Source organism: Oncorhynchus gorbuscha, linkage group LG06, assembly GCF_021184085.1.
Source record: "Oncorhynchus gorbuscha isolate QuinsamMale2020 ecotype Even-year linkage group LG06, OgorEven_v1.0, whole genome shotgun sequence".
In the NCBI taxonomy this organism is placed as follows: Eukaryota; Metazoa; Chordata; class Actinopteri; order Salmoniformes; family Salmonidae; genus Oncorhynchus; species Oncorhynchus gorbuscha.
In genome coordinates, this window is record NC_060178.1 from 68,067,693 (window position 1) to 68,081,552 (window position 13,860).

General features: G+C 40.0%; 1 protein-coding gene across 3 annotated transcripts in view; it reads left to right on the top strand.

The window, feature by feature from the left end:
• The window catches only part of LOC124038260 (VPS10 domain-containing receptor SorCS3-like), a 56,900-nt gene that overhangs the window by 16,996 nt on the left and 26,044 nt on the right, over positions 1-13,860 (top strand). For 2 of the 3 annotated variants that reach the window (XM_046353893.1, XM_046353894.1), the window contains exons 2-5: positions 4,142-4,209; positions 12,411-12,504; positions 13,333-13,491; positions 13,715-13,788. In XM_046353893.1, coding sequence (XP_046209849.1) covers positions 4,142-4,209; positions 12,411-12,504; positions 13,333-13,491; positions 13,715-13,788 — 395 coding nt within the window. Of the gene's footprint in view, positions 1-3,516; positions 3,598-3,753; positions 3,803-4,141; positions 4,210-12,410; positions 12,505-13,332; positions 13,492-13,714; positions 13,789-13,860 lie in introns of those variants that run through there. The other variant, XM_046353895.1, reaches the window with a different exon arrangement.

The following is a 13,860-nucleotide window of genomic DNA, read 5'->3' on the forward strand; positions in this document are numbered from 1 at the left end:
CCATTCTTGTTTGTTATGGGTATTTACGTAAGTGCAATACTGCATCATACAAATTATTGAATTTGCAATGTGTCTTCTGCAACATCAATAGCCAAGCATTACATATACAGTATGTTAGAGGTCCATTGCTGCTTGGTCCCCGGTCGCTGCAGTATTTGCATGTATAGTAGTTGTTCTCTATTGACATGAGCTGCAGTTGATCTGACTAACAATAATGAGAGGGATGTAAGAACATTTTGTTTCCAATTATGTACCCGTGATGAATCCACTTAGGACCATTTTTCCCCTTAGTCATCTGCCTGGGCAGCCTGCTGGCCCTGCGGTGGATTGCCGTTGACCTAATTCTATGGGTCGTTGTTAGTTAACAGTCATACAGCTAATGAGGAAAAACAAAAGATGTGGGCGATGCTCTCACAATTTAGACAACATTGTCTCCGTTGTCTATGCTTAGCCTAAACCCAAATCTTAGCCTGACCCTTGTGTTAGGGTCAATTACAGTCAAATCAACAGATCATCTATGGAATTGTATGATTTGTTCCCTACAAGTCTAATGAAGGGTGAAAGGGTGAAATTAATGAAAATGATGGTACAATGCCTCTGGCATCACTTACATTGTGAAAATGAAGGACAACCAATGCCTTTCGGTGTGATATGATATGGCTTCATTATAAAGCATTCCCTACAGGAAAGAGGTTTTATTACAGACAGATGTTATTTACCATACTAAGTATCAGGCTCCTTTGCCTCTGACCCATCATAACCAGCAACACATGAAGAAACTACTACTAGCCTACACTGTTTGGTGGGACTTTTTTCCTCCTCTCATTTTTTCAGATGCAATTAGTTAGAACATTGGAGCCATTTAACTAAATCTGTATTCCAAATGACTTCTGACTCTGTTGTTGGTCCTTGCAGACATGGCACATTTAGTTATGTAAATGGTTATCTTTCTCTTTGATGGATTGGTTAATTAACCTGGAATGGAGATAATCTAAGCCGAGAAGAGTTGTTTGATGGGTATATTGGGTTTTGGCATTGTTCTCTAATTCTTGTGTGGCTTTTTTTTGGTTTAATGACTCGTTCTATGGGTCCCACAGGGTTAATGTGTTTAAACTCACTGTAATTTAGCTTTCTTTCAGTCTCCATTTTTAATTTATGATGTAACGGCACATTGTCGCTCCTCTCTTGATATTTATCTTCTGCTCTCTCTCCGTCTCTCTCTCCCTCCCTCTTTCTACCCCCTCTCTCTTGTTCTCTTTCACTTTCATGGACATTCATATGGAGGTGGACCCCCCCCCACCCCCCATTGCTGCTACAACAGCTTCCACTCTTCCAGGAAGGCTTTCCACTAGATGTTAAAACATTGCTGCAGGGACTTGCTTCCATTCAGCCACAAGAGCATCAGTGAGGCCTTGCACTGATGTTGGGCAATTAGGACTGGCTCGCAGTCGGCGTTCCAATTCATCCCAAAGGTGTTCGAAGACTTTGAGGTCAGGGCTCTGTGCAGGCTAGTCAAGTTCTTCCACACCAATCACGACAAACCATTTCTGTATGGACCTCGCTTTTGGCACGGGGGCATTGTCATGCTGAAACAGGAAAGGGCCTTCCCCAAACTGTTGCCACAATGTTGGAAGCACAGAATCATTTAGATCGGTTACTCCCAAACTGGAGTGTGCAATGCCGTCAGGGGTATGCTAAATAAAAATGTGATTCACATTTTCCAACAGTCCATTTAGATTTTCCAAATCAAATGGTACAAATCCCCCCCCCCAAAAAAATACATTTTATTTCCAGTTTGTAAGGCAACAAAATAGGAAAAATGCCAAGAGGGTGAATACTTTCGCAAGCCACTGTACATATAACTAGGAATAAAGTGACAGATAATAAACAGTAGCAGTACCGTATGTGATGAGTACAAAAGGTAGTTCAAGAAGGGTCAGTCCAGGTATCTATTTGGGTAATTATTTAAATAACTATTTAGCAGCATTATAGCTTGGGGGTAGAAGCTGTTCAGGGTCCTGTTGGAGCCAGACTTGGTGCATCAGGACCGCTTGCCATGTGGTGGCAGAGAGAAAAGTATTTTACTTGGGTGGCTGGAGTGTTTTTAGGGCCTTCCTCTGACAACACCTGGTATCGAGTTCCTGGATGGCAGGGAGCTTGACCCCAGTCATTTACCCTCTCTAGCGCTTTGCGGTCGGGTGCCAACCATTTGCCTTACTAAGCAGTAATGCAGTCAGTCAAGATGCTCTTAATGTTACAGATGTATAACTTTTGGGGGATCTGAGGGCCCATGCCATATCTTTTCAGCCTCCTGAGGGGGAAGAGGCATTGTCGTGCCCTCTTCATGACTGTGTTGATGTGTGTGGACCGTCATAGATCCTTAGTGATGTGACATGGAGAATCTTGAAGCTCTCGACCCAATCCACTACAGGCCTGTCGATATTAATGGGGGCAGGCTCGGCCCTCTGTTTCCTGTTGTCCACGATCAGCTTCTTTGTCTTGCTGACATTGAGGGAAAGGTTGTTGTCCTGGCACCACACTGCCAGCCCTCAGACCTCCCTATAGGCTGTCTCATCGTTGTTGGTGATCAGGCCTACCACAGTTGTGTCGTCGGCAAACTTTATAATGGTGTTGGAGCTGTGAGAAGCCATGCAGTCATGGGTGAATAGGGAGTACAAGAGGGGACTAAGCACACACCCCTGAGGGGCCACCATGTTGAGGATCAGCATGTCAGATATGTTGTTGCCTTATGTGAAGAGAGTAGTACACAGCGTTGAACCAGATCTTCTGTTTCTTGGCAATTTCTAGGTCTTCTGAGATCTCTTTTGTTTGAGGCATGGTTCACATCAGGCAATGCTTCTTGTGAATAGCAAACTCAAATTGTATGTTTTTTAATAGGCAAGGCAGCTCTAACCAACATCTCCAATCTCATCTCATTGATTCGACTCCAAGTTAGCTGACTCCTGACTCCAATTAGCTTTTGGAGGAGTCATTAGCCTTCGAGAAGCCAGATTTGGACGTTGCATATAATTGAACAGTTCCATTTAACGTCATGCTTTTCATATAAATAATTTTATATAATTTAACTGTTTCTCGCAGTTATTTATCCCAGGAAAATAAATATTGGTATCCCTAGCTGGGATAGCTTCGGGTGAGCTGAACCTCAAGACTTTCTTAATGTTATAGATTGTGCACCAGCTGTTGTTTATAAAGAGACACACACCTCCCCCGTTGAGCTTACCCGACGCTGCCGTTCAGTCTTGCCGCTGCATAGTAAAACCAGATAGATGTATATTGTCATTGTTCAGCCACGACACCAAGAAACATAGGATATTACAGTTCTTCAGGTCCTGTTGATCAGATAGTCTCGAACGGAGCTCGTCCAGTATGTTCTCCAGTGATTGTACGTTCGCCAATAGAACGGAAGGCAGAGGCAGTTTATTTTTTCGGCCACTCTGACGTAGTTTCATCAGGGTGCCCGCACTCTCTTACACCGCCTTTTTCTTTTCCGAGTCTCGGGGATTAGGGCCTGGTCTGGGTGAGGAGTATGTCCTGCGCATCTGACTTGTTGAAGTAGAAATCTTCATCCAAATTGAGGTTAGTGATCACTGTTCTGATGTCCAGAAGCTATTTTCAGTCATAGGAAACGATGGCAGAAACATTATGTATAAAAAAAGTTCAGATCAGTGCACAAAAACACACAAAATAGCAGAATCCGTCAGGAGCCCATAAAATGGCTGTTATCCATTGCAGAGCCATTCTTGACAAGAGAGAGGAGGGAGTGAGAGATTGAAAAAGAAAGGTAGGAATACTGGCCATACTTAATTTTGTTGTTCACTGAACGATTTTCAGAGTCCACCGTCATGTAGGTATCATTCCACATGAGATACTGATAAGACACTTGACAGCTTGCACGCCTGTTCAGATCATTGCAACCAACAGACTGGCTGATCTAGACAACCTGAGGAACATTCATCATTGTGCTGTCATACAAAATATGATATTTTATGGTAATGTAGCAATAAAGTGTATATCCCATGCTGTTAGACACAGCAAATGCATGGTGTTAAGTGCACTTGATTGTAGATATAGATGTACTTGCAATTGCATACAATGAAAATGCTTTTTGTTTTTATTTTAGGTGATCCTGACCTTGACGAAGCAGTATGACTTTAACTTGGGTGCTTTCACTGAGAGTTCTCTCTGGAGGTAAGACTTCATGAACGCTTGATGTATTCACAAGTGCTGAACTAGTAGGGCTCTGTTTCTTGTTTTTTTTAACCCATTTTTTATTTGTTGTTTTTTGTTGTTGGAGGGGTTACAGGTACATTTAAATGGTTAATGTATACATTTATAGGCTGCCAATCAAAAGAAAAACAACATCAAGAAATGCATATAGAGTTGAAGTAACAATAAATTCAGTATAAATGGGAAAAGCAAACAAAAAACAAGTGGGCCTCCATCCTCCCATCCCCCCCAGCCAAAATGTATTTATATATAGCCCTTCGTACATCAGCTGATATCTCAAAGTGCTGTATGGAGTCTCCTATTGCCCTGGAAGAGGTGTCTTTCACTGATATGTCCCTGAAACAATGTAAACTACGTTATGGTCCTAGTATTACTCACACAATGTATATTTGGCTGAAAATGGAAAAACAATGTAACTAGGAATGAAAAGCCCCCATATTGGAGTATGGTCATTCCATTTTCATTCCTAGTTACATTGTTTTTCCATTTTCAGCCAAATATATATTGTGTGAGTAATAATAGGACCAAAGCATACAGCACTTTGAGATATCAGCTGATGTATGAAGGGCTATATAAATACATTTGATTTGATTTGATATTTATCTCTACACTCAACCAGGGGGCAGAAGATCATGTCTAAACCAATTTAGGATGGGGCGAAATGCTAGTGCCTGGAAATACAATTAAAGGTTTGGTACGGAAAGTCCTTCTACGTCTTTCCCTCTTTGAAGTTTGTACATTGTATCTGGGATTGTTTACCTTGCCATATATATTTTGAAACTCCACTATGAATTGTATCCCAATAGCCAGAAGGTGGTGCCATGGGAGGCATTGAACTACAGAAATTCAGCCGTGGCAATATATTAATTCTGACGACAGTTATTCTGCGGTTAAACAACTGGGATGTTATTACATCTACTGAGGTTGGATTTAATTGATTTGAGCATTCTCTGAAAGATTTTGGTATTGGTTTTATCTAAGGAAGGAAATATATCTACTCCTAAATATTTTAAATGGGAAATGATTGGGATTCCATAAGTAGAGACAGAGTCCTTCATCGGGGTCTTGAGGGGCAGTAGGGCTGATTTGGTTAGATTAATTGTATAACTTGAGACAAAGCTGAATTCATCTATGATCTTCAATATGTTTTGGAGTGATTGAGATACATTGGTCTTGATATAGTAAAATATTGTCTGCGTATGAAGTGATCACTAGATTTGAGGAAAATGTGTGTTATTTCCTTCGATTAACAATTTGCTAGGGCCAGGAGTTCCATGGATAATAAAATAGCAAGGGAGAAATTAGATTGCCCTGTTTGCTGCTTCTAATGATTCTGAATGGAGCAGATACAATATTGCCTGCAATAACTATGGCTGAACGATTGCCATATAGCATTTTAGTCATATTAATGAAATTTGAGTCAATTCCCATAAGTTCCAAGACAGACCAGAGATATGACCATTCTAGTCTATCAAAAGCTTTTAGATAATACAGCCCAAGGAGCTGTTGTTTCTAATGAAGAATTTAAGATACTGCATTTAAGATACTGCATAATAGTTGAGGATGAGGATACATTTTTTTTAACAAACTCTCTGTCTTGTCGAACGCAGAAAACATTTTAGAAAGCAGTTTAATATCTGTGTTTTTGTAAGATAGTGGGCGATAGTGAGAATACTGGTTGGCATACAATACAACTTTGTCCATTAGTTACAGCTAAAAACAAAAATGTGGCTTCTGCTCTGTTCTCAACCCCCCCCCAAAAGAAAACGCAGCAGAACTCACACATACAGTTGGGATGAGCACAGGTTTAAGCTGCAGTGCAGCGCCCCTGGTTGGAGAGCATGTTGTGGGGTTAAGGGCCTTCCTCAAGGGTCCAACTGTAGGGGGATGTTTAGAGGATGTGAACCCAGCAGCCCTCCAATTATCAGACCAATTCTGCCAATTTCTTCCAGCGCCCGGTCCGGGATTCTAACCAGCCACCTATCTTTTGGCTACAGGTCCATTCCTTCCACAAGTCCAACTCCTTCACCGCTGGGCTACCTACCACCAGCACTGTAAAGGATGTTGAATGACTGGTTCCAGGGAAGAAGAAAAAATGAGTTAACATGAGTTAATATTTAGAAATTAGCATGACAATATTAAGACAACATCCTATGCAGACATATAATTATTATGATGTAGAAGAACAACTTACTGTCACCAGCAGCCAAAAGAGATCCTCTGCCTCTGATAGTTCTGGTTTACTACCAGACTGAGCAAAACATAGAGATAGTGTGTTAAAAGTCATGTAATGATTAACTGGGCTATTAAATCACAAAGACATACTATACATAATATATTATACAAATGAATACATGCCTTCTCTCAGTCAGCAACAGACTTCTAACAATTAGCTAATTACCAAGCTAGCATATGGAATTGTTTTAAGATGGTCATACCAAGGATTATTTGGCTGTATGATTTGGAATGTTAGTACCATATGGAATTAGGCTTTACTGCTATTAACCCATAGCGACACATTGACTAACAGATTCATACATGGAAAAACATGTCTGTCCTATATCTAAGAAATATCAGGAAATTCATCTTTTTTTTTAAATGACCCATATTTAACATAAGAAAATTGGCCACTAGACTACTTCCATTCATTTTTTAAACTGGTACCGGGCTACCCTCCGACAAGTCTTGTTATGCTTGCGGGCATCCTAGAGCCAACGGAACAACATGTACATGTTCATGAGAGTCTCATCTTCGATGGTGGGGTCATGTTAGTGTGTATGTAGCCCAAACTGTTCGGATGCTACAGACAGAAGTTGGCAGATTGGCGGTACTGACTCCAGGGGTCGTAGAGCAATACGGAAAACACCACCATGTTTGTCAGTCTCATCTTTCCATAGAGTGGTCATACCGTTGGCCAAACCGTTCAGATGCTACAGATGTTTTCGCGAGAAGACCGATTTTAGGGATGTCTCATGGTCTGACAAAAACCGCTGTAGTTTAGCCTCCTTCCACCGCAGATGTGGAAGGTCGCCATACACACAAGAAAACATATCTCTAGTTTAATCAGATTGATTTTGTTGGGGATTTGTTGTATTGTGCTGATTAGATTTCCGCGGATGTGGACATTGTGATCAGGGGGTTAAACAAATCAAAATATATTTTAGATTTGAGATTCTTCAAATTAGCCACCCGTTGCCTTGATGACAGCTTTGCACACACTTGTCATTTCTCTCAACCAGCTTCCTCTTCTTATCCAGTCAAGGCAAATAACCTTTAGGTGTCTGAGTGTAAAAACAGCTAACAAAAGCTAACCCAGTCACAACAAACTCTGAAATCACAGCTAGAATTATCCTTTAACTTGTTTCAGCTGTTTTGCATTGACATTTATATCCATATTAAACTTGTCCAAAGAACCAAAAGTTTCTATATAGAACCCTTTTTTCTACGAGTGAAGCTGCTAGAGTGAAAAAGACCTGCTAGTTGTTTCTTGTAATACATTGAATGTCTCACATCTTAAAATAGTGTTATATGTTGACAATTATTTGAAAATAAGTAGTGCTCTGTTCTAACACAATTGACACCCTTGTGATAATGTTTTTTTGGATCAATTCACTGAATGACATATAGTGTTTATCTACCTTGCTATTGGGTCAATGTTGATTTCACTCATCCAGGAAACTCCCTGCTATTGGTTTTGATAGCAGTATACAGCAGAATACCGTACATGCAGAGGAATTTGACACAGTACTTTTATTATTATTATAATTTTTTGGCCAAGAAAAAGCAAAGCTGTGAGACACAAACAACAACACAGAGTTACACATGGAATAAACAAATATAGTCTATATACTGTGTGTGCAAATGAGGTAGGATTAGGGAGGTAAGGCAATAGGCCATAGTGAAGTAATTACAATTTAGCAATTAAACACTGGATTTATAGATGTGCAGGAGATGAATGTGCAAGTAGAGATACTGGGGTGAAAAGGGTGGGTGCTGCTATGGTGACCAGTGAGCTGAGATTAGGCGGGGCTTTACCTAGCAAAGACTTATAGATGACCTGGAGCAGGTGGGTTTGGCGACGAATATGAAGCGAGGGCCAGCCAACGAGAGCATACAGGTCGCAATGGTGGGTAGTATATGAGGCTTTGGTGACAAAAAATAGGTATTATAGCCCAATAAATTTGCTGATGGATCTCTTCAGCTAACCAGGAGGTGGCCCTAGTTCAGGACTAGCTACAGGCTAACTGGTGCTTGCTTCGGGACAGGTATGTTAGCCAGGAGTAGCCACTCGGATAGCAGCTAGCTAGCTGCGATGATCCCGGTGAAAAGATTCAGAGCTTGCTGTAGGAATCCGAAAAAGCAGTCCAATATGCTCTGGGTTGAATCGCGCTGTGTGCGGACTTTCAGGAGTTGTCCGGGCTGAGGTTAGCTGATGACCGCTAGTTAGCTGGCTAGCTTCTGTTGGGGGTTCCAGTTCTAAAGTATAGAAAATAGCAGATCCATACCACATTGGGTGAGGTGGGTTGAAGGAGAGTATGTTGAAATTGAGGTTAATTATATAAAACATATATATATATGAAAATATATAAGAGGGGAAAAAGATATACACGGGACACGACAAGATGAAGATTAAAACGTCTGACTGCTACGCCATCTTGGTTTATATTTTTTACATGCCACAACTGTAGGACTAACAATTCCATTAATTTTATATCGTATGGTGAGTTACTGTACAGTATGCTGTCACATAATAAATAAGAATATAATTCATTTAGGATTATACAGACTGATAATGTCTCGTGTTTTTTCGCTCACCTTTTTCCAAGCCCACAAGAAACTCATTTCATTTTGAATTACACCTGACATAAAGACCATCAGTTCACCAAGCAGAGAGACACAAATTAATTTATATTTCACTAAAGGCGCCGGTAAGATTTACACCTGACTTGACACATTTTGAAATCCCATATTGTGTACAGAAGGTCTTCCATCATCAAGGTGTCTGGTTAACAATAGCAACAGCAGTAAAGTAGAGTGTACCTCAGGTGGTGCGGCAAAGCACTTAGTATGATATTAAAAAAGGAAAGCAGTTGAATTTTATGAAAAGAAAAGGAGTAAAGGATCTCTGAAATAATAAGATACATTATTTATTTATATAACCCCGGGGCACTCTTGATGGCAAAATGCAATAAGAAGATCAATTGGTGCATCACGAAAAACATCTCCTGTGTGTTTCAAGGTAATGACTGCTTCCCTTAGGGAAGGAAATTGTCACTGTAATAACTTCATTTGTGATGTCTTTCCAGCTACATTTGAGGGGATTTGTCAACCGAAATGAGAAGCTAAAAAATGTTGAGGAGGAAACCTTTGCAAACAACGTCAACAGCAAATGAAATGATGCAGCTTAATGCACAAGTAGTGATAGCCAACTCTGGGTATCTATCCAATTATGCAATGGAGTTTTATTTGGAGGCACCCAGGTAGAACTGAGAGACGAGTGGGATGTGTGTTTGAGTAGTACTAGTCCCATGAAGAATAGTAGTGGTGTAAAAAGTACCCAACTGTCATACTTGAGTAAAAGTAAAGATACTTTAATAGAAAATGACTCAAATGAAAGTCACCCAGTAAAATACAAAGTCTAAAAGTATTCGATTTTAAATATACTTAAGTATCAAACGTAAGTGTAATTGCAAAAATTAACTTACTCTATGTATCAAAAGTAAAGTAGATGGCCACATTTTCTAGTTTTTTTTTTTAACAGATAGCCAGGGGCATGTCCAACTGAGACAATTTATAAACAAAGCATGTGTTTAGTGAGTCCCCTAAATCAGAAGCAGTAGGAATGGCCAGGGATATTCTCTTGATAAGTGTATGTATTAGACAATTGTCCTGTCCCGCTAAGTATTCGAAATGTAACGAGTAGTTTTGTGTCAGGGAAAAGATATGGAGTAAAAAGTACATATTCTTTAGGAATGTAGTGAAGTATAAAATATAAATAGTAAAGTACAGATACCCAAAAAAGCTAGTTAAGTACTACTTTTTACGTAAGTACTTTACACCACTGAAGAATAGAAAGTGAGAAAGATATTGTATACAATGCCTTGCAAAAGTATTCATCCCCCTTGGCGTTTTTCCTACTTCTTTGTATTACAACCTGTATTTTAAATGGATGTTTATTTGGATTTCATGTAATGGACATACACAAATGAGTTTAAATTGATGTAGTGAAGAAAATGAAGAAATGTACTTGTTTATAATAAAAAATAAAAAAATTAAAACAGAAAAGTGGTGTGTGCATAGGAATTCACCCCCTTTGCTATGAAGCCCCTAAATAAGTTATTGTGCAACCAATTACCTTCAGAATTCACATAATTATTCCACCTGTGTGCAATATGTGTCACATGATCTGTCACATGATCTCAGTATACTTACACCTGTTCTGAAAGGCCCCAGAGTCTGAAACACCACTATGCAAGGGGCACCACCAAGCAATTGGCACCATGAAGACCAAGGAACTCTCCAAACAGGTCAGGGACAAAGTTGTGGAGAAGTACAGAACAGGGTTGGATTATAAATAAATAAAAATCTGAAACTTTGAACATCCCACAGAGCACCATTAAATCCATTATTTAAAAATGGAAAGAATATGGCACCACAACAAACCTGCCAAGAGAGGGCCGCCCACCAAAACTCACAGACCAGGCAAGGAGGGCATTAATCAGAGAAGCAAGAAAGACCAAAGATAACCCTGAAGAAGCTGCAAAGCTCCACAGCGGAGATTGGAGTATCTGTCAATAGGACCACTTTAAACTGTACACTCCACAGGGCTGGGCTTTACAGAAAAGTGACCAGAAAAAAGCAATTGCTTAAAGGAAAAATAAGCAACATGTTTGGTGTTCGCCAAAAGGCACATGGGAGGTTCCCTAAACATATGGAAGAAGGTACTCTGGTCAGATGAGACTACAATTGAGCTTTTTGGCCAACAAGCAAAATGCTAATTCTATCGCAAACCCAACACCTCTCATTACCCCGAGAACCTCATCCCCACAGTGAAGCATGGTGGTGGCAGCATCATGCGATGGGGATGTTTTTCATCGGCAGGGACTGGACCCTAAGCATACTGCTAAAGCAACACTTGAATGGTTTAAGGGGAAACATTTAAATGTCTTGGAATGGCCTAGTCAAAGCCCAGACCTAAATCCAATTAAGAATCTGTGGAATGATTTAAAGATTGCTGTACACCAGCGGAACCCATCCAACTTGAAGGAGCTGGAGCAGTTTGGCCTTGAAGAATGGGCATAAATCCCAGTGGCTATATGTGCCAAGCTTATAGAGACATACCCCAATAGACTTGCAGCTGTAATTGCTACAAAAGGTGGCTCTACAAAGTATTGACTTCGGAGGGGTGAATAGTCATGCACGCTCAAGTGTTCAGTTTTTTGTCTTATTTCTTGTTTATTTCACAATAAAAAATATTTTGTATCTTCAAAGTGGTAGGCATGTTGTGTAAATCAAATGATACCATCCCCCGAGAAAAATCCATTTTAATTCCAGGTTGTAAGGCAACAAAATAGGAAAAATGCCAAGGGGGTGAATGCTTTTGCAAGCCACTGTATTTACCCTTGTCATCGAACAACACAGGAAGTCTTAGCTAAGGGACAGAGAACATTCAGAGAATCAAATGTCTTTTGTCTCTCATTTGTTTGTTTCTGGAGGGCAATTCAGCACAGCCTACTGTGTGGACATAGAAGCTTAAATAAAGTTCTCCAGGGATTTAGGTCAAATTTACACTCATCCAGTTTAATAAAGGACCAAACATAACACAATTATTTCACCAAGTTGAGGTAAAACAGACTTGAACTAAATTCTGAAAGGTATGTCATTATATGAATGTAATGTAATGAGACTCTCGTTACATAATTGTTTTGAACTTTATCGAGACAGTAATGAATCAGGTAAGTTAGAGAGACAGTCAGTAGGAAGAATGAAGGGATTTAACCCTGGTCTCTGATGGGTGGAGAATGTGGTTAGAGCAGCCGGGTGCGTTACCACTAAACCACAGGCTATGCACGTAGATATCTGAGTATTAGACCTACTCCGGCCACATCAATACAGAAAAACATATAAAGTTGTCCTTACATGGTCTTCTCTACTGTTCACAGATCAGTGGACTATGGGAGCACTTATATTAAACTGAATAATAAGGTTGGGTCAACCTTGGCTTGCCTCTACGTCTGCCCAACCAACAAGAGAAAGGTTTGTTTAACACCTCCATGATAAAGGACTCCAGTGACAAGCAGAGTATTACGTGTTTATCCAGGATGTGTATTGTTTAGTGTGTGTAGTGTATTGTTGAGTTAAGACTCGTTTCTGGAATGATGTTAACTCCAGTTAGAGGGAGCAGGACTCCAAAGAATGTTGCAATGTTTATTATCAGCACCATCTTGGTTCTGAACATTGTCAATCTTGGTATATTCACATTGATGAATTCAGAATACCCAAGGTATTTCCTACAAAAAGGTGCAATCTAGAACCTTAAAGAGTTATTCGGCTGTCCCCATAGGAGAACACTTTGAAGAACCATTTTTGTTTCCAGGTAGAACCCCTTTGGGTTCCATGTACTGTAGAACCCTTTCCACAGAGGGTGCTACATGGAACCAAAAAATTGTCATTCGACAATCCTACCCAGACACCAGTTCATAAAGATTTCTGCAACATTTCTGCTAACTAACTACCCTCCCCCTACTAACTACTCCACTATACCCCACACTCACTTACTACAGTACCCCACTCACTTACTACAGTACCCCACTCACTTCAAACCCACGATAACCAACTACCTCACTACCGTACTAAAAACCACTAAGATATTTTACCAAAACCTGTTCTGTTGGTCAGTTTATTATTGACTAATGATTTTGGTACATCATGTCGCTTTTGCTTTCATCAACAATGCATTTATACTGCTGTTTATTCATAATGTTGTACAATGACATGCAATCATATCCTCCATTGAGCACAATGAACTATACTCTCTCTCTCTCTCCCTCTCCCCCCTCATATCTCTCCCCTTCTGTACTTTAGATAATGATGCTTAGCGACCCAGAGCTGGAACACAGTGTACTCATCAGCTCAGATGAAGGTGCCAGCTTCGAGAAGCATCCCATTAACTTCTACATGGACGGTCTGCTGTTTCATCCAACACAGGAAAACTGGCTGCTGGCTAGCAGTCCCGACAACAAAGTAAGCAGCAGGACTTTTATTTCATATTGAATGGAAAAATAAGTATTTAAAGTTGAAATAAGTCCAAAGATGAAAGATTCTGCTAAAGTATTGAACAATTCTGTTTTTGTATTTTGTTCTTTCATAAACTGTTTTGCATTACAATCATAAAGGTTGAATGTACAAACTTGACGTGAAATGTTGCATATTCCATTCATGTTTGATCCCATTCATGTATTACCAGGTGTACAGCACAATGGACTTTGGAAGAAAATGGCAGTTGGTTAGTGAGAATGTGACTCCTGGACGGTTCTTCTGGTACAGTATGATTTCATTCCAGCCCGTGTTTGTCATTATTCATTTAGAAACACTCCGTTCTATAATCTCTTT